Source organism: Haliotis rubra, unplaced genomic scaffold (genome assembly GCF_003918875.1).
Source record: "Haliotis rubra isolate DU_JTF1 unplaced genomic scaffold, ASM391887v1 Scf94, whole genome shotgun sequence".
In the NCBI taxonomy this organism is placed as follows: domain Eukaryota; kingdom Metazoa; phylum Mollusca; class Gastropoda; order Lepetellida; family Haliotidae; genus Haliotis; species Haliotis rubra.
This window is the reverse complement of record NW_025767679.1, coordinates 32,873-53,187: the sequence shown is the minus strand read 5'-3', so window position 1 is coordinate 53,187 and position 20,315 is coordinate 32,873. Positions and strand designations below refer to the sequence as shown.

General features: G+C 38.2%; 1 protein-coding gene and 1 long non-coding RNA gene across 3 annotated transcripts in view; one reads left to right on the top strand and one right to left on the bottom strand.

Moving 5' to 3' along the window:
• LOC124264713 (trafficking kinesin-binding protein 1-like) overlaps window positions 1–5,350 on the bottom strand; it is an 83,099-nt gene extending 77,749 nt beyond the window's left edge. The window contains exon 1 of one of the 2 annotated variants that reach the window (XM_046699482.1): window positions 5,294–5,350. In XM_046699482.1, coding sequence (XP_046555438.1) covers window positions 5,294–5,335 — 42 coding nt within the window. In that variant the 5' untranslated portion in view covers window positions 5,336–5,350. Of the gene's footprint in view, window positions 1–2,762; window positions 2,793–5,293 lie in introns of those variants that run through there. The other variant, XM_046699484.1, reaches the window with a different exon arrangement.
• The window catches only part of LOC124264714, a 39,510-nt gene extending 23,860 nt beyond the window's left edge, over window positions 1–15,650 (top strand). Inside the window, exons 2-3 of the long non-coding RNA XR_006895222.1 lie at window positions 3,679–3,803; window positions 15,435–15,650. This is a non-coding gene — a long non-coding RNA (uncharacterized LOC124264714). The remainder of the gene's footprint in view (window positions 1–3,678; window positions 3,804–15,434) is intronic.
• Window positions 15,651–20,315: the final 4,665 nt, after the last annotated feature.

Here is a 20,315-nt window from a genome sequence, read left to right as displayed (position 1 = left end):
AGAACAGCGGGGTTTATACTCCATTCTCAAAGACTATTAAAAAAAGTGTAATCCTAAATAAAACATATACAAGTTAACCTGTACACATAACTCACAAATTATAACTGTCATTAAGAAAAATATATGCGTTATTATATAAACTCATGTTAACTGTGAACATATTCAAACCTTAAGATCATGTGTGAGATAAACTGAACAGTTGCTGAACACATCTTCCGTAGGGAAGACTACTGAACATTCCAAAACATAATGACCTACTCATAGGACATCCTACTCATAGGAACCCAGTAAGAGGCGACTAACGGGATCGGGTGGTCAGACTCGCTGACTTGGTTGACACATGTCATCGGCTCCCAATTGCGCAGATCGATGCTCATGCTGTTGATCTCTGGATTGTCTGGTCCAGACTTGATTACTTACAGACCGCTGCCATATAGCTGGAATATTGCTGAGTGCGGCGTAAAACTAAACTCACTCACTCACTCCTTCTCATAGTACATTCAGCCCACCATAGTCATCAGTACACATTCTGAATTAATCGAATCTGAGGCAATCGAGCTGGTATTTACGTATTGTCAAACACTGTGAAGAAATTGCAACAACTGCTGAGCAAAGGAGTTACCGGTGAGACTCCCACGCACTGTAAACACGTTGAACAGATGTGAATGCTTTTCACTATCATGAATGCCACACCATTAACAAGTTAAGTGCCAATAGTACTGTGCTGTATGATGCAATATCACGCATGTCACGCTGACAAACAGGTGAAGTAGCATGTACAGACACTGAACTGTAGACACTGGTCTGATCCAACACACCTGAAGATGATCAGCTCATGATGTTTATTATGCAGAACTTGTTATGATAATTAATAAAATAGTATTTTTAACTGAATGTATTTCTGTTTGTAAACGTCATATATACGAATAACAATGATACTATGCAAGAATTGGCAAGCATAACACTTTTCTGTATTACTGATACATGACATTTACAGTGTGAACACAAGGCAAATAATCTCTATTATAACATGTAACAACAAAACATTTATAAAATATCTGATGTTGATATGGGATACTTTACATCCACATGGGTTGGGTCATGATACCAAGTTTATCAGATCAATAATACTTTCTATTATTTGATAATTAGAATTGTCAAAGGAAGTACAGAAAAGAGTGAGTGAGTGAGTTGGGTTTTATGCCGCTTTTAGCAATATTCCAGCAACATCAAGGCGGGGGACACCAGAAATGGGCTTCACACATTGTACCCATGTGGAATCACTTTAACCACTAGGCTACCCCACCGCCCCCTACACAACAGAGGTAATGGAGGGTCAATAGACAATCGCCGTGACCACTAGATCAGTTCATACATGCAGTCATACTCATCATATAGTAATAACTTTTTGATCATTCTGTTTCCTAATACGCTGTGACAACTAGATCAGTTCATACATGCAGTCATACTCATCATATAATAATAACTTTTTGATCATTCTGTTTCCTAACACACCGTGACCACTAGATCAGTTCATACATGCAGTCATACTCATCATATAATAATAACTTTTGATCATTCTGTTTCCTAATACACTGTGACCACTAGATCAGTTCATACATGCAGTCATACTCATCATATAGTAATAACTTTTTGATCATTCTGTTTCCTAATACGCTGTGACCACTAGATCAGTTCATACATGCAGTCATACTCATCATATAATAATAACTTTTTGATCATTCTGTTTCCTAACACACCGTGACCACTAGATCAGTTCATACATGCAGTCATACTCATCATATAATAATAACTTTTGATCATTCTGTTTCCTAATACACTGTGACCACTAGATCAGTTCATACATGCAGTCATACTCATGCCATGTTAACAGTTGCTTCAGCAACATGGCAATGATATTAGTCGAGTCTTAACTAGACAATCCAGTACAATACCATCATTCAAGTCACCATGCTTAGCCATCAAGCTGTCTCTCATGACAAGGGTTGCTGGAGGCCAATTATAACCCAGAATCTATTGGGAGATTCAGCAGAGAATACATCACTTGTTTTAAATATAAACAACAAATACAACATGTACAAGTCTATATGAAAAAATGTACAAGTCTATATGAAAAAATGAGTTAAGTCAGCTGACCTTTAAAATCATGTTACATTATGTCATTTCCTTGTACATAGGTTGTAAACAACAGTTGATTATGCTGACTGTCTAACAAGCTCTACAACCTTGATGACAGTACAACCTCACCTAACAATCAACATGATCCAAACAAAGTAAACTTATATTGACAAATTTTGTGAAGTGGAGAAAAACAAACAATAATAAATTTACAAGATAATAATATTTACTTCTTATTTGCTTGTACATGCTGAATGCTGAATCTGCCATGTTGATTGATCACAAAAATAAAAAGATAAAATTTTACTTTAAACATTTCAAATGCCAGCAAACCCAAATGTCATTATCTAGCCTGGTTTCATGTTACTTTGAGACATCAAGCATTTAGGGGGACCTCATAAAAAGAATTAGAGCATATACGTTTTTGTGAATACATCAGTCTTAAGACACCAACTATACAAACTTATTTTTAACTTTATCATCTACTAAACGTAGACTAAAAAGAAATCTGCAGACAGGATGAAATGAAAAAGTGTGGTTTAAGTACATATGTAAAATCAATGCCGAGTCCCTACAGAAAGAACATATTTGTCTATTATCAAAAACATCACAGCTTCTCCTACCTTAAAAAATGTCATGTTGTATTTAGTAGGAAGGTCCAACAGCATTCACAAAATATACCTAACTGTGTCTTCTTTTCCAATCACATATTCTGTAATATCTCATCCACATAGTCCATAATGTTACAACCACACATTTCGTGATATCACAATCACATATTCTGTAATATCACAACCGCATATTCTGTAATATCACAATCGCATATTCCGTGATATCACAACCGACATATTCCGTGACATCACAACCACATATTCCGTAATATCACAACCACATATTCCGTAATATCACAACGCGATGATTGTGCTGATAATCACAAACTGAGAGGCAACAAACAACTTCCTGGCCAAGATCAATTGAAAATATTTTTTCCATGCGAGTAAACCAACAGCGTGCATCCACCATAATCCTCGAACACAGAATCACATCTCTTCTGTCTTCCTTCTCAGCAATATCACCATCTTCATATGGCAGTTTTACACTTGGACCTCAAAACACAAGAGTGACAACAAAACGCTGTCACTTTCACCTCAATATCCACACAGTCCTTGACACGGTGGTATTTACACAACACATGTTAATAGTGTTTCCTTCTTAATGCTGAACTCAGCTGTGAACTCCAAAACAACAAGAGCCATTTCAGGTCAAAGAGAGCAATAATTCACTGTTCCACCTTAAGTCAAGTCCTGACATCTGAGATTATTCAGATAATGTAGTAGATCGAGGTATGTCATACTCCACTTGTCAACACTGCCCTTTGGGCAATTTCAAAATTTGGTGATTTTGCTGAACATTTCTCATCTTCATGTGTAAAATACATTGCATGTGTTAAATATTTACTAAAATATCATAATTAGAATGCTTTTGGAGAAGAATCACAATTATTTACATGACATGAAAATCGAAAATGTACATTTCCAGATGACCAATGATTTGAGTGACAGATGGCTGACAGAAGGGTATTAACACTGGCCTGGGGTTGTCAATATCACCTTTAGTATAATGTGAACATCTATCAAGAGGGAACAAAACAACACATCACAAAGGTGAGTCTAATTTATATTCATTAAATAGCCATGCCATTAGCTGATTAGCATGAACTTGATGAAATCAACAATTTATCTTAAACTACCAATCTACAAAGACAGAATCAGATTCCCCTATGACTTGAGGTGGCTGTACCCATGTTGGAAGGTATTACATATATCGACATGTACAATGGAGATGCCAGCTGTGTTGGACATATGCCAAACTAAACCTGGTGGTTGCAATGTACGTCAAGGCTCGTCAATAACATATGGATGTTCCATAACAAACAACACAACACTGTGAATGTGATGTACCTCAATATCTAGTATTAGATAGCTAATTCTCTGGTATAGAGGTGTTCTGATGATCGAAAATAATCGAAAATTGATTGAAAGAAGGATTAAATATAATTATTGACTGTAAAAAACATATTTTCAATTAATCGGAATTTTGTTGTTTTAGTATAATCACTTAGGATGATCAGCCACAAAATACTACATGTGGTATATCTAGTCACAGACTTACCAAGTTAATCTAGACTTTGTCATCACCTTCTATGATGTGGTTTGGTAAATACTTAATATTTAAAGTTAGACACATTCAAATTTGGGGAACTAAACACCAACTATCCAGCCACAACCATGATAACTTGGAATCATTCCCTCTGTTTTATTTTGTAGTGTTTTTTGGTACATACCAGTCAGAGAACTGTGTTAATGCAAACGAGAACCTAATTACCAATATCTTAGATACTTTGCATTCCATTACACACAAAACTATTTTCTAAACAACTGGTTACTAAACAGGCTAAAAGAACCTGGGTTAATGACTGTGGATTAATTTACACTTGAAATATCATTATCATGTAATCAGCTGATCACATTAACATGAATAGTCATATAAACATACATAATTTAAATGTAATATGACATGTTTTAAAAATCATATTGTTCCAAATATACTAGAATACAAAACTAGATACACAGAACACAACATTCAACCTGGCTATTGTGAATTTGAAAAAAGACGAAATGAATGTCTCAAAAAGATTATTTTAACCCACTAAATGCCCTAACATAATCACTGGGGCTGCAGATCTGTAAGCCTGGTTAGAATTATACCGTCCATAAAACTATATTAAATTGGAAAATACAAAAGAATATTTGAAATAAATATCTTAAATTTCTGTAAATTGGGAATATGTAAGGACAGTTGAAGCGATGAGACTATATTATATTGAAAATGGGCCTACTGATGATAAAAAAACAATCTGAAAGTCAGCATCATGATTCATCATTACCAGACACTAACAAAAAATTATCTACACATCATCCTCCTTCACCAAGGACATGATGGACCAATCTAAACCTGAAAAACACAAGTCTTTTGCCAATAATAAGTTATCATTCTACCCATAAGGTTAAGATAATGGTAATTACAAAAGGGTAAAAACATCCCATAACCTTCAAACCTCGTTTCCCAATTTAAACACCTGTTTCACACCAACCTTGGTTAGATTATGAAGATGAGGTGTTTTCTCAACTACCATTACGCTTCTATCCAGTAAAAAAATCCACCATCTCTGTGTGCCGAAACCATGTCACCTCCGTCCTCACCACGCATATACATGTACGTACATCACCTATCATGTTTCTTACCAAGCCAGCAACACACTGCAGTCAAAGGGAGATAACTCTATCCACCACCACCCACATTTGAATGAACTATCAATAGAATTTGCCAGCTGACAATGATCGATAAACCTGCCTTTTCTTATTCAATGACACTGGGCCACATGCTGCAAGGAAGTGTCTGGAATGCGGGCTGCATGTGCACTCCAGCACGTACGTCTGGTGGGGATCCCCCTGGCTATTATAACGTGTGTTTGAATTGCTATCAATTTTATTTCCTTATATTATGCATATACATTTTTTTTTTTATACTAATTTTGTACAAATCATTGTGGATGCTTTAAAAGGCTTGTATAAATCTTGTAAGCCAAGGACTTACAAATAATCAGTTAATACAGATTTCCTAAAAAGTGCAGATTTTTAAAAGGGTGGCCATTATCATTGTGATCAATGTTACGAGCAGCATGCTATTCCATCTGGGTACAACAGGAATGTAATGATGACAATCAACTGAGTCGGAGAGCCTTTGATTATTAATAGCCTTTTATCCAAATCTAGCCCAAAATCCCAATGTGAGTATTCTGTGAATGTACCCATGTTGATGCCACTGTTACTATGGTTACAGACGAAAATCGTGACCTCATCCTTAAGGACAACAACAGCTTAGTGTTTGATTGCATCATATATCACGATGCAGACAGAGATTCTACTGGGGCCATAATGTCTCATCATCAAAGACATGTTAAATCATATAGCCTGTAAACACATGGTCCAAGGATTTTGATAGCATTATTCCAGCAATATCACAGCGGGAGACAGCAGAAATGGGCTTCACACATTGTGCCCATGTGGGGAATCGAACCCGGGTCTTCAGTGTGACGAGTGAACGCTTAAACCACTAGGCTCCCCCCCTCCCCCACAAAGGATTTTGAGTTAACAGTGTCATTGCATTCACAGCATCATGTGGACATACCTGATATATTGTCTTCAACGTTTCTAAACCATATGGGGCTGTGGGGTAGTTGAGTGGGTAAAGCGTTCGCTCGTCACGACGAAGACTCAGGTTCGATTCCCCACATGGGTACAATATGTGAAACCCATTTCTGGTGTCCCTTGCTGTAATATTGGTGGAATACTGCTAAAAACAGGGTAAAAAGTAAAACCATATTCACTCACTCTAAAACATATGCATTCATATTACTGAGCAGTTTAATTGTGTGATGGCAGATAAATCTTTATTGCTGAAGGTTTTGGACATACTTATTGCAACACATACCCCAAAACTAACAAGATGTTGACTTTGCAATAAGAATCTGACTGTAAAATATAAACAAATCACAGTACATCTGGCTTGTACATCGTAGAGTGAGTGAGTTTAGTTTTATGCTGCTTTTAGCAATATTCCAGCAATATCAAGGTGAGGGACACCAAAAATAGGCTTAACACATTGTACCCATGTGGGTAATTGAACCGTGGTCTTAGAACACAAACACAAACACACACACACAAACACAAACACAAACACAAACACAAACACAAACACAAACACAAACACAAACACACACACACACACACACACACACACACACACACACACACACACACACACACACACACACACACACACACAGAGCCCAAAAAACAATACAAAACAAAACAGAGGGAATGAACATTATGGTGCCATATTAACAATTACAAGTTAACTTATTAAGCGAATTTTCCACTTCCTCCTTACATATGAGGAGCTTGGTTTAGTACAGTACAAGTTTTTTGAATGAGAAATAAAATAAATAAGATAAAGATTAAAACAGGCTTACCCCATTCATGTTCATGCCCAAGTCAACATGTTCAGTTTGGAGGTGGGTTATGAGGAAATACCAAGGCACAATACACTGTGATCTATTATTCCCTGTTCAGGTGATAACACATTTACAATGAATACATGCATATCTATTTGCAAATATCATGTCATTGGTTATCTGATTCTGTTAGTTCTTCATTATGAAACGAACAACCCATAAATATAATAAACATAAAATGTAAGAGTCATGTTGCCTGTTTATTATGGTAACTTCCATGACATACATATTGTTTACAATACACACTGACGTGTGTTTCATTTGTATTGATTTTCTAAATAATTCAACATACAGTATTTGAACTAGATTAATGCTTCGTCTCTGAATACATATAACTTTGAGAGGAACAAATAATTCCCATAAATTTAAAAGGAGACCCAGTAAGGTGGGAGCTTCCGAAAATAAATCTGAGGAAATCTAGAGTTGCTTCATTTAATGTAGTCTGTCTCACAGTCCCTGAACCACACTATTCCCCTAGTGCCTTTCCATCCCTGCAATGCTAAAGTTCTAAATGAAGCAAGTCTAGATTCCCTCAGGTTCTGAATTTCCCATCTTACTGAGGCTCCTTTCCAATTTAAATGGGTTTATTTGTTACCATCAACATTATATTATATATTCAGAGACTAAGCGTTAGTCTACATTATGGCTTCAGTAATGCAGAAAGGACTAGGTGGAAGGGAAAATATTGCAGCTAGGTGACTGTGAAACGACATTGGAACATGTTTTGCTTGATCAGCTGTACCTCTAAAGCACTCAAGCTATGTACATCCTTTATTAATTCATTGTTGGAGAATGTTGAAGGTAAACACATAGGGCTAATCATGAGTCAAAAACACAACTTCCCTCCTTCCACTATCAGCCTACTGATTATTGTTATAATGTTAAAGTCATTTTACTGTGAATAACTTTTATAACCCCATTTAAATATCAGTAAATCAAAATGATTAGGTGTTGGATTTCAAATTTCAAGATTATTTTCAAAGAATTTCAAAACTTACACGTAACAGATGTTAGCTGACTGGTCGTCTTGTCTTGACCCCCTGACCTCTGACCTGTGACTGGAATGTGAAGTGCGATGGCAGTATGATGTATGTTCAGTGTAGATGTGGAAACTAACAGAGCAGGACAGCTGACCTAGTCTTTTATTTACCCGGCATTTATTCACTCACTAGGCCCATTGTCCCGTATTGTGTCACACTGTTCAGGCTGGCTGGCCAAGAAGGATGGAATATTTCACAGGTTAAAAAGAATGAGTTAAAGTAACGCTTAGTCTTTCAATATAAATAAATTTTGGTACAAACAAAATATTGCACCAGCGAGTTGGGAGATTCAGAACCTGAGGATATCTAGAGTAGTTTTATTTAGGGCTTAAGCATCGCAGAAAGGGCTGGGTGGATGGGTAAATAATGTTGATCTGGGACGAGGAATTGGTGTATTATTATTGGTTAAACTGCTGGGTATATTTGGTTTAGCAGTGCTTTGTTTCTGAAAATACTTGCCGAATATGCAATGGCTGACCATGCGACCAGGTATGTGCGCTTCAGGCAAACCTGTGAGGATGCTTGGGTCACTGACCCCCCACCCCACAATAGAGTGAGTGAGTGAGTGAGATAGATCAGTACAAAATCTGGGATTAGAACCGTAGATTGCAGGTTGCTGGCAATACTGCATAACTAATTCCACTTCCTTCGACCCCGGAGACATGTTCTTAAGAGCATTTCTCAGAGGATATATACATTTATTTATCCTGCTGTATAATTTCCACAAGTATTGAGGCAAGCCTCCCAATATATGTGTCAAATGAAATCATATGGAACATTTTGATAACAGATAGCACCAATTAACACATCGACTTTGATGGACAAAAAACAAATGGGACACACAACCTACAATGAACAGTAAACTCTCACAAGCAGATGCATCGAGAGTGCACATCGGACACACTGATGCTCTATTTGAACTGATTTGGCCGTATGATTCAGCCAAGTCTGGAGGACAATTAAACATGTGACAGATGGAACTTCAAGCTCCTTACTTAGACATCTGGTATAGTGAGATGGATGTGTTGGAAACAGGTTGTGTTCATCAGACTTCAGACCAATATATGCAACAGTAATATGGGAATGCACATCATGCGAGGGTTGAATGATGGTCTAAGCTTTACATTGAAGGACTTGACCAAAAGAAATTAAAATGATATTTTTTCAACATAATCCCCTTTCATGTTGATACACTTTGCCAACAACCTAGGGACTTTATTCTAGTTGCATGGAGTGTGGTCTTGGCTGTTAAAAAATTACCTCCACAGCTCCCATGATATCATTGCTTGAGTTGAAATGGGCTGCTGTCAGAGCTTTCTTCAAGTTTGCAATCAGACAGAGCTAGGTTAGGAGATTAAAGGTGGGTTCTGAAGGAGCCAAAAGTAATTGCAGCAATGGCAGTTACTGATTTTTGCCTTGTCTTGGTGGAAGAGTACACCTTTTCGCAGGCACCCACATCTTCCCGTCTTAATTTCATCCTGTAATTGCCTCAGAAGTGCAGGATAATATGTTCCAGTTATTGTCCACTCAGACCAGGCCATCATAAAAAACCCTCAGTATCCCAGAACAGGAAGATAGAACCTTTTCACGGACAGTCTTTGCCTTCCTTGGTGGTATTAAAGGCTTCACCCATAACAATGATCGAAAACAGTTTACTGAATAATTTCAGTTATGTAACATTCAAACAAAGAATCATCTGGACCTTTTACTAAGGCCTTGATAGAAACAGAATTGAAATTGTTATCTCACAAATAACAAATTTAACAGGAGCATCTACACTGATTACTCACAGACAAACACTGCTGACAGGACTGCCATGTGACGAGACGAATGGGTGTGGGCCTCTCCGATACAATATACATTATACACATTCACAATACAAACAAATGTCAGTGGTGAGACTACCGGTTTTGTTGAAATACGCTCAACAATACGCCTTGCGCAATGATCTAAATAGGTCTTTGCACAAGAAATTACATGAAAATAGAAGCAATTTTATCAATATTACGAAATAATTCAAAATCTTCCGTGCTGCAGTTTATCTCAGATTAATAAGTATTTTTACTGCACACACCTATTTGTGATTGGGTTACCTCCCTTGAGTAAATGTTACTAGTGACAGCTGACCTTGGCTGACCATGGACAGAAGCTGAACTTTGGTGCTATTTTGGTCATTATGGAATAAATGAAATGCATTCAAACGTCAAGGACATATCAGGACCAAATGAGGATGTACAGGACAACATACTGCAATACCTATCATAATGTCAATACCTTGCAATACAAACTTCAACGCAATACATACAATAACCCACAGGTTAACATAATCAATCCCCCCTAAATTACATACAAACACTTTGTAACGCAATCATGTCTCAATATTTAGTCACAATTGAATGAGTGTGTGAGCTGCTTTTAGCAATATTCCAGCAAAATCATGGCAGGGACACCAGAAATGGGCTTCACATATAGCACCCATCTGGGGAAATGTGTGAGTGAGTGAATATAGTTGTACGCTGCTTTTAGCAATATTCCAGCAACATCACGGCGGGGACACCAGAAATGGGCTTCACACATAGCACCCATCTGGGGAAATGAGTGGGTGAGTGAATATAGTTTTACGCCGCTTTTAGCAATATTCCAGCAACATCATGGCGGGGACACCAGAAATGGGCTTCACACATAGCACCCATCTAAAGAAATGAGTGTGTGAGTGAATATAGTTTTACGCCGCATTTAGCAATATTCCAGCAAAATCACAGCAGGGGACACCAGAAATGGGCTTCAAATACATTGTACCCTGTGGGGAATCGAACCCAGGCCTTCAGCGTGACGAGCGACTGCTTTAACCACTAGGCCACCCCACTGCCTCTGGGGAAATGAACCAGGTGTGATAAGCAAATGCTTTAACAGCTTAGCTGGCCAATTATCCCTTTAGTTGAGAAATGAAATGAAGCTGTGTTCAGGAGAAGGAAATCAAATGAACCCTACCCCAAGGACAGACTTCATCATTGTTTATGCACATCCTGTACTGTTTTCTGTTGGTAATATTGGTCAAAATGAAATGATGGGTTGAGCTCCAAACACTATTGCACATATTGCTCACAAAATGTTGGACAGTAATCTCAGAACTTGTTTCTTGCTAGTTTCCCTCTCCCTTGAACCAGGTCGTTTCTCATCAATACTGTAAACGTATTATATATCGCGCAGGTTTTATTTTCGCGCAAAATATTTTACCGCGAAAATTTATACACAGCGAATAAACCTTTCAATCATTCACTCTACCCACGCTCTCTGAGTTGTTATCATAACACATCAAATTTGAAGACAGAATCTATGGGAATCTTAAAATGACAACTGATAGTAGCATAAAGAATCATACTTAACTGTCGCCGTAATGGATTTCCCAAATCATGTCCCAAAAATAAATAATGAGCCAAATCCTATTGCCGAATTAGCGAAAACAGCAATGTGTCACATTGCAATTGGTCACATGTTCTATTTTGACCAATCGTAGTGACAGATGGTTTGATACAAAACGGATTACCATGAAACGACTCAGAAAGAAATAATACAGCATTATTTTTATTTATTCATTAAGATTTTATTTATATTTATTCCTGCATATCACGAAATGAAATCACAAAAGGTTCATATACGGTAGCAGTTCATTTCCTTGATAGTAAATTAACACATCAATCATCACATTCACAACAACTCAGCTTGTTTGAAATCACAAAAACTTCATATCTGATAGAAGTTCATTTCCTTCATAGTCAATTAACACATCAATCATCACATTCACAACAACCCAGCTTGTTTGAAATCACAAAAACTTCATATACGATAGAAGTTCATTTCCTTGAGAGTCAATTTACACATCAAATATCACATTAACAACAACCCAGCTTGTTTGAAAACGCTCTGGATGAGGTCTTTCCTCTCTGACATGGTGTCAAAGGCCTTGACTATCCATTGTCCGTGAACAGGCTTAATGACGCTGAGATTGCAGACACTGCATCATCATTCCCTGCATCCTCTTGTTCGTCAAGTTGTCGCACAACCTCACTGGAATACCACTCGTGGATGCACTGTTTGATTTCGCCCTTAAAGTTCTTGTTGAGAGCCAGGTCAAGTGGTTGCAGCTTGTCAGTACAGGCGGCTGGGACGTACAGGAAACAAATGTTCTTCTCTTGTAGGGGTTGACCGCCTCCGTGGTGTAGTGGTTAGAGTGTCCGCCCAGAGAGCGGAAGGTCGCAGGTTCGATTCCCGACTGCGTCATACCAAAAGACGTTAAAATATGGTACTTGTTGGTCCCTGCCTGGCTCTCGGCATTAATGGGTACAAGGACTGGTGGGCTCGGAGTCAGAATAATGTGTCTGAGTGGGGTATTCATGCTTCACTGCGGCATGGTATCTCAGTGGGCTAGCACTATAAAACTAGCTTAAGTCTGGGCTAGTACAAGCAGCCGCACATACACATACACACGCATGCACGTCATTATATGAGCGAAATATTCCCAAGCACGACGCTAAACCCAATTTCACCTCACCTCTTGTGGGAGTTCATGCAAACTGTCCGTACGATGAGCTCGGTAGACATCAAAGATGCATAATGCCTTGTGATCGGGGTCTAATCACAGTGGTTACGTGTTGCTACAACATAGGGGTTGATGACTTTCTCCACAAATCTTAGCATGGATTCCTCGGTGCTCCAATGTGATTCTGTATGTGTGATGTCCCAGTCAGCAGGAAAGTTGATGGATGGATGACATCGGTCTGATTTTCCAGCGTAGATCAGCTGAGGGGGCAGCAAATCACCTGACTTGGTCATTGAAAGTAGATCAGTGGTCTGTCACTTATCTTCCATGCCTGAGATGGTCACTTGTTTCGTCCCACGTTCTTCCATGGTCCAGTCACCACCAGGAAGGAGAGAGAGGCCAGTCTGGTCCCAGTTGATGACTACGGTAGTTTATCGGGGATGGCATTCTGGTCGATGACATTCTGTACTCGATTCAGGAACTCTGTTTTGATGTTGGCGAAATCAGACGGCAGCTTCTTCACACCTTTAGTTCCCTTGCGTTTAACAAAGTCCATGCATCGTAGAAGAGATCTAGCCCAGGAATCAGTCAACTCAACATGTCCACCAAATTCTTTCAACACAGATTTGTGACGTTTTCGCATGATTCCATCAGTTGCTGCAAGCAATGTTCTTGTGCTAACAGCACCACCAGACAATCTTGTTTTTTTCACCCAGTTCTTAATCTTGTCTTCGTATTGACCCAGCTTTGGCCTCTGACCTCGGACAGCCTTAACCAATCAGCGTGGAGATTCTGCTGTTTTACTAGTACTTTGCTGTTTCAAGAAACTGGCTTTCATACTACGGACAGTACATCTGTTGACTTTATTCTTCAGTTCACAAGAGAACTTACGGGCTGCCTTCATAACACCATGTTCAATCGCATACACAGCAATTTTCGCCTGTACTTCTGCATCGTAATTACTGTATTCCCCACGTTTCGTTTTATGGAATGATGGGTCACATGATGTGTCACTTGTCGCCATTTATTCCTGGAGTAGATCTACGGCAGCATTTGCAGCGATTACGACTTCGGCCTCAGTACCATCTTTGCAATCATTTGGATCTGGAAGTCCAGGTGTCTTGGGGGTAGGTGCTTTCTTTAACCATTTCTGGTGTCCCCTGCCGTGATATTGCTGGAATATTGCTAAAAGCGGCGTAAAACCAAACTCAGTCAGTCGCAATGCCATCGTCAGGATTGTCAGAATTTGGAACATAAGACTGATGTATTTTTCATCTCTTTATATTTGCATCACTATATCTCACTTCCTAAGTGCCTAATACTTCCGTGAGTAAATGTGTTACTGTATATATCGCGCAGGTAGGAATTTCCTGTGAGTAAGCAATACACGCCGCCTGACAGGTTAAGCCACTCTGGTTGTTTTCATTGCTATTAGTGGCGGCCTAAGAGACAGCTGGCAGTTCCGGCAATTACTGATTGCGTGAATAATTGACTGCGCGATGTAGTCTAAACTGTCAATTCCGCGAAATTTGCACCAAGCGAAAAAAAGTATGTTTACAGTAATTGAGCCTGGGACAGAAAACCCACTGATTAGGGTAATGATTAACCTATGCATTTGGGATACAAGTGAGTGAGTGAGTGGGTATGCTGCTTTTAGCAATATTCCAGCAATATCATGGCAGGGGACACCAGAAATGGGCTTCACACATTTTACCCATGTGGGGAATCGAACCCGGGTCTTCGGTGTGACATGAGAACGCTTTAACCACTAGGCTACCCCACTGCCCCAATTTATATAATGAGCATCAATCCATGTAATAGGGCTACGATAACACTCAACCAAGTTGATGTGAGCCCCAGGACTTTATCTTCCCGGGTCTTCGGCATGACGAGCACACGCTTTAACCACAAGGCTACCCCACTGCCCCTATTTGGGATACGAAGACAAGCATCAGCTGGGCATCAAATCTGGTTAGTTACCTCTGATGGGGCAGCAATGACCTGATTAGATATGTCCATTGGTGATACAGGTATTGCATGACACTTGCACAATGAGTTTTATGTCATGCATTATTTGAAATGTATCTCATGTGTAAAGGTTTCGGCACAGGTAAACAGGTTATAGACACTTCATTCAAACATCACTATCCATGTTAACTATGCTCATCATGATCTATCAGGTCTCAACATACCCTCCTTAATATGCTTCCCGTCTTCCTCTTTAATCCAGATACCTGTGAAGATCCGGGTTAGAATTGGTCTCCAGTAACCCAGGCTTGTTGTAAGAGGTGACTAAAGGGATCAGGTGGTCATGCTCGCTGACTTGGTTGAAACATGTCATTGTATCCAAATTGCATAGATCGATGCTCATGCTGCTGATCAGTGGATTGTCTGGTCCAGACTCGATTACTACAGACCGCCGCCATATTGCTGGAATATTGCTAAGTGTGGCGTAAAACTAAACTCACTCACGCACTCATCTATCCCTATTCTCAACATACCCTCTTCTATATGATTGTTGTGATTGTTGGATGACTGATTGCAGGCTTTCTATTCATCTTTTTCTGTTTACTTTCAGAACAATTAACGACTTGACTGTAAGGATCGATAGCCATAAAGGTGCCTGACTCTGAAGGTGAGGGTTCGGAGCCCAATTCTGGTGTCCCCCGACATAATATTGTTGAAATATTGAAAAAGTGGCATAAAACCTCACTCACTCTGATAGAAATGGTGGAACATGATGACTCTGATGATCATAAAGTTGAGTTGTAGAGTCCCCATAACAACAGTCAGATTGACCAACATGTTTTATCATGATAATAATACTGCTGTTCATATTTTGTTGTTTCAAGCCTCATTCAGCGATATTCTATCTATGTGAAGTCAGTGTGAGTCTGGACCACACAATCCTGTGACTCACATGATGAGCATCAATCTACAGAATTGACAATAAGCCGGCACAAATAAGGCTTTTTTTCAAAGTGTGTTACAAAAAACTATTTTCCTTAAAGAAACTGATAACTGATGTTGCATAATGACAAATAGTTTTGAAACTGTAAAATCACCTATAAACAGAATTGCTGAATCTGTGACAGTAATTTATTTGAATAAGGCAAGCAGATGTCTCCACAGTATATGTAAACTGTAATACCATTTACAATAACTATAAATGACCAAAACACTTTGAAATGAAACACTGGTCATGGTCTGCTGACTATTGCTCGATGGATTGGTACACAGTCCATACCACACACGTTACTAAACAACATCCATGAGATACATGTGAGTGAGTGAGTTATTATTTAGCGTCACATCGGCAATATTGCAGCCATATCGTGACGAGAGATACATGTGATGTGATATATGTCAAATAGTCAAATGTTACAATATAAAGTTTGATTGTTGATAGAACATGTTAAAGCCGAACCCAGCAATTTTCCAGCTTTATCACGGTGGTCAGTAAATATTTGAGTGTATGTAAAGGAAAATGTGGATCAGCTGATGATAGTGAATGATACCTTGGACAAAAGGAACACTGCATTACTCATTCAATGTTGCATGCATTAAGATGTCACTGTCAGTGGTCAGGAGCTGAACATGGGGAAGAATCAATTGTAGACTTGGGACAAAGCAGTTGAGACTGAAGCATATTTGATGGGTAGTGGATGAATTTACACTAACGACTACGTTAGTGACCGCCTAAAACCATGCAAACTAATGAATATGATGAAATATTAAACATCTTCACTATGTTCATCAGGGACTTATCCCACAGAAGACAGTGCTAGGGTGAGATTGGTCTGTGAGTTGCATCACGATGCCTTGCAGACAACATTTTGACAACATGGTTATGACATCTAAACAATATGACATCACTGATATCTTTTCCATTAAAACAATCACTGTTTACCATGGCTTGCAAACTGAAAAAGTTGGAAGAATGGTTTTGGACGACAAACAGTTTGTCATCCTATGATGGTTGGTTTGTTGTTAATGTCGCACTCAGCAATATTCCTCGAACATGATGAATAATCTATGATGTGCATCAACAAAAATAAATTACTTGCACATACAGATTAGTCATGCATTCAATATTATATCGTGCCTTAATTTTGTGTTTGTACACGGCATCTGTAATGGTGAAACATGTATGTCTACATAATGTGCATCGAGTATAGACCAGTAAGAATGAAGGATGACAAAAATGCTCACATCACAATGTGTGATATATTTATGGGTAATGTTTCATTTGACCAGTAGTGTGTAATTCGAACAGAAGCATTGAGACACAATCTGGATAATGATCATGATTATTGGGCATGGCCATGATGGGGTGAAAAGCGCAGAGCCCAAGGGTTCATCCTGTTCCTGAATTGATTGGTGATACTAACCTGACTGCTATTAAATCACGCTCCACAAGTAGCTATGTTGGAACATATTCAGAACATTTTTTAATTCAAGGCATCCTACCTCTGACTCACAGTCATTGATTTTTCTACAAGTTGTTTCTGACAGTATTACAACATAACATTCGGCAAAATGTGAAACATTCACTGAAAGACTTGCTGGGAAATAACCACAGCAACTGGTATTCAATGACTATTCCTGTAAAATAAATACTGTTACATATCCAAGCACTCTGAATTAAATCATGCGAACTAAACGTGTCTAAATTCACTAATATTATCTCAGACAGAAGCAGCTGAGCGAACCTCACTGCCATACTGCTCGCGCTCTGTCTTACACACCTGTCGAACTGTCTGGGTTGACTCTCATCCACATCCGAGGACGACTTCTCCTTTGTATGGTCAACAGATACAATTACAGTTTACTGATAACCAACTTCAAAATTCTTTCCAACACACGTAAATGTCCTCAAATCGAACCCAGCTCCAGTCAGATATTGACCTTCCGCGAGTTATCTCCTCACGGGATAGAGCACGCATAAGAGAAATATTTTGATTGGATAGGCTATAAACACTATCCAATGAAAAACAATGATACTTTCACGCACTTGCTACTTCTCGTATTATTCCGTGTGCAGTCGGATTGTATGTCACTGAACTGAAACATCCCACGACAATTGATTGTGTGGTAGAGCATATATAACTAATAAACATTTACATGCAATAAAGAATACCAAACGTATGATCGAAACAAAATAAGAGGGTTTATATTATTATACCAAACTTAGAACAAGATCTATTATATAATTGTCAATACCAGACCGTTGTTTACTTCATTTATGTAAAAATTAATACTTTTTGTATTTTTAATATCTGATATGATCATTTTACAAAGTTTCACTGCATTAACAGTAAAACTGATCCAACAGTTTGCAATGACATCCAATTAAAAAGTACATTCGTAAAGTTTGAAATAGATGGATTACCTCTCGTCACTTAATTTGGAATGAGTGAGTGAGTGCGTTTATTTGAACAGAATTTCAGTTATATCAAAGCTTGTCTGTTTGGTATGCGATAATAGCTCAAATTTGGATGGATGTCTTAGAAGTCTGGTGAAACTCACGAACACAGGAATGGTGCCGACAAACGAAGAAACATGATTTTGTCGAACAGGGATTCAAACCCTCATTTGTGGCACGCCTAAATTATAGACCACTTGTGATCCCGAATTACTCATTAATTACAATTTAGAATAGGTTAGAAAGAAAAACATAAACAGCAAAAGTCAACAAAACAATTACCATTCGTTTTTTTCTAAACAACAATTTTTTTCTAAAGCATGCATTATTTTCAAAGTATCGATAGTGATTTATATTTTATACACGTGTGGTAGTTTACGATGTTCTGCCTTTATCCGCTATTTACATGTTATAATCAGAGGAGGAACTAATTAGGTTTATATTGTTCTCTGATGTTTCATTTACGGACTACTGCTTCGATCGTGGAGCGGTTTCGGAGATTTTACGGGTGCATTTATCAGTTTTCAAAGCCGACATTGCAGATTTGATTTGGGTTTGGATTCAAGCAATGTTATATTTGTTTGTGATTACAGAAACACGAATAAGTATCCATTTCCATTCCTTTCTCAGCTGCCAGAAAAGTGAAGGTAGAATTTTTTTGGTTTATGGATGGTAATGTTGGGAAAATATGTGTAATTTAAAAGTAAACACCCCACAGGTTCCCCACTACCCCTCCATTAAATGGTAATTAAAAACCTGGAAATCAATGCCAAGTACACATAAGGGACAGCACATGATTTATAGGATAAGTTAGACTTGCACAAGTAATAAGGTAATAATTAATAGTTTAAACGATAATTTCTAAACAATATAAAAATCTGACAGACTAGCATCCTTATACTGTCCGCTTATCTAGACTTGCCTCTTTAAAGGACAGAATTAAGTATACATTCGTGGGTGCAGCCTTCAGGATAAGGATAATTATCTCCTAAGTGTGCAGAACCACTTTTCATGTGTTGTTTTGTTGACAACTATTTTATTACCCTTTGAAAATATGTGTTTTACCCTCCCCGAGTGACTGTACATATGTTTTTAGAAATGCCATCTGACCGCCCCACTCCCCCTGTGTCTCCTCCCTCACCCGCTCTCTACTCGCGAATGTATTTCTATGTACAAGTATCGTGGAATGTAAGAAACGCACGTAAACACATGTATATGTCTCAATGCTCCAGTCCTTGTCTACATTTGCAGGGACAGTGGTCTATAGTATTATGATACATGTTTGTTTAGATAATGATGTTCTGCAAACTGGCAGACATATTATCTTGGGATAGTTTATCGTGTAACAGTGATAAAATCACGACCATCTCAGGTGATAGAGTCATCAACAATGTCTATTAATAACGCTACTTATCATCTCCACAATGCAAGCAGATAACAAATAGTGAAACCGCACGTAAAATATAGTTTATAACGTGAGCATAACTCTGACTGTTGTTGCACCAACCCTCGATTATCCAGTTTAAGTTGTAGCCATCCTGTTACGATAGATTAGTATATGTACATACTGGACATATGATTCACTACATAACTGAGGCTGACGTCAAGCTGACTCTACTGTTATCAAATTGTGGTTGTAAATGACATACCTAACCCGCGGAACGTGTTACTTGAATAATTAAAATAATTAATGGGATGATATTCTTAAGGAACATCTAAACTTGTTTCTAATGCAGTTTTGGTGACATATAATAGTTAACTCACAATATGTGTGTTTGTTGTTTGTTCAAATATCTAAAGTTATGTAAACAAACCAACCTCATATTTTATAAAACAAAAGAATGATTTTTATCTCGGTATAACTTGAATATGTTAGTAGTACATCGGTTCTCACATGTATTCATGTGTGGAAATCGAAATTGATATCGTTAGTAGTGTTTCCACTGATCGTCAAAAACAGTTTGATTTCAGATAGTGTGGTACGTAATGGTGCAACATTTCTAGCCTGACACCATTAAACAAATCAATTAATGC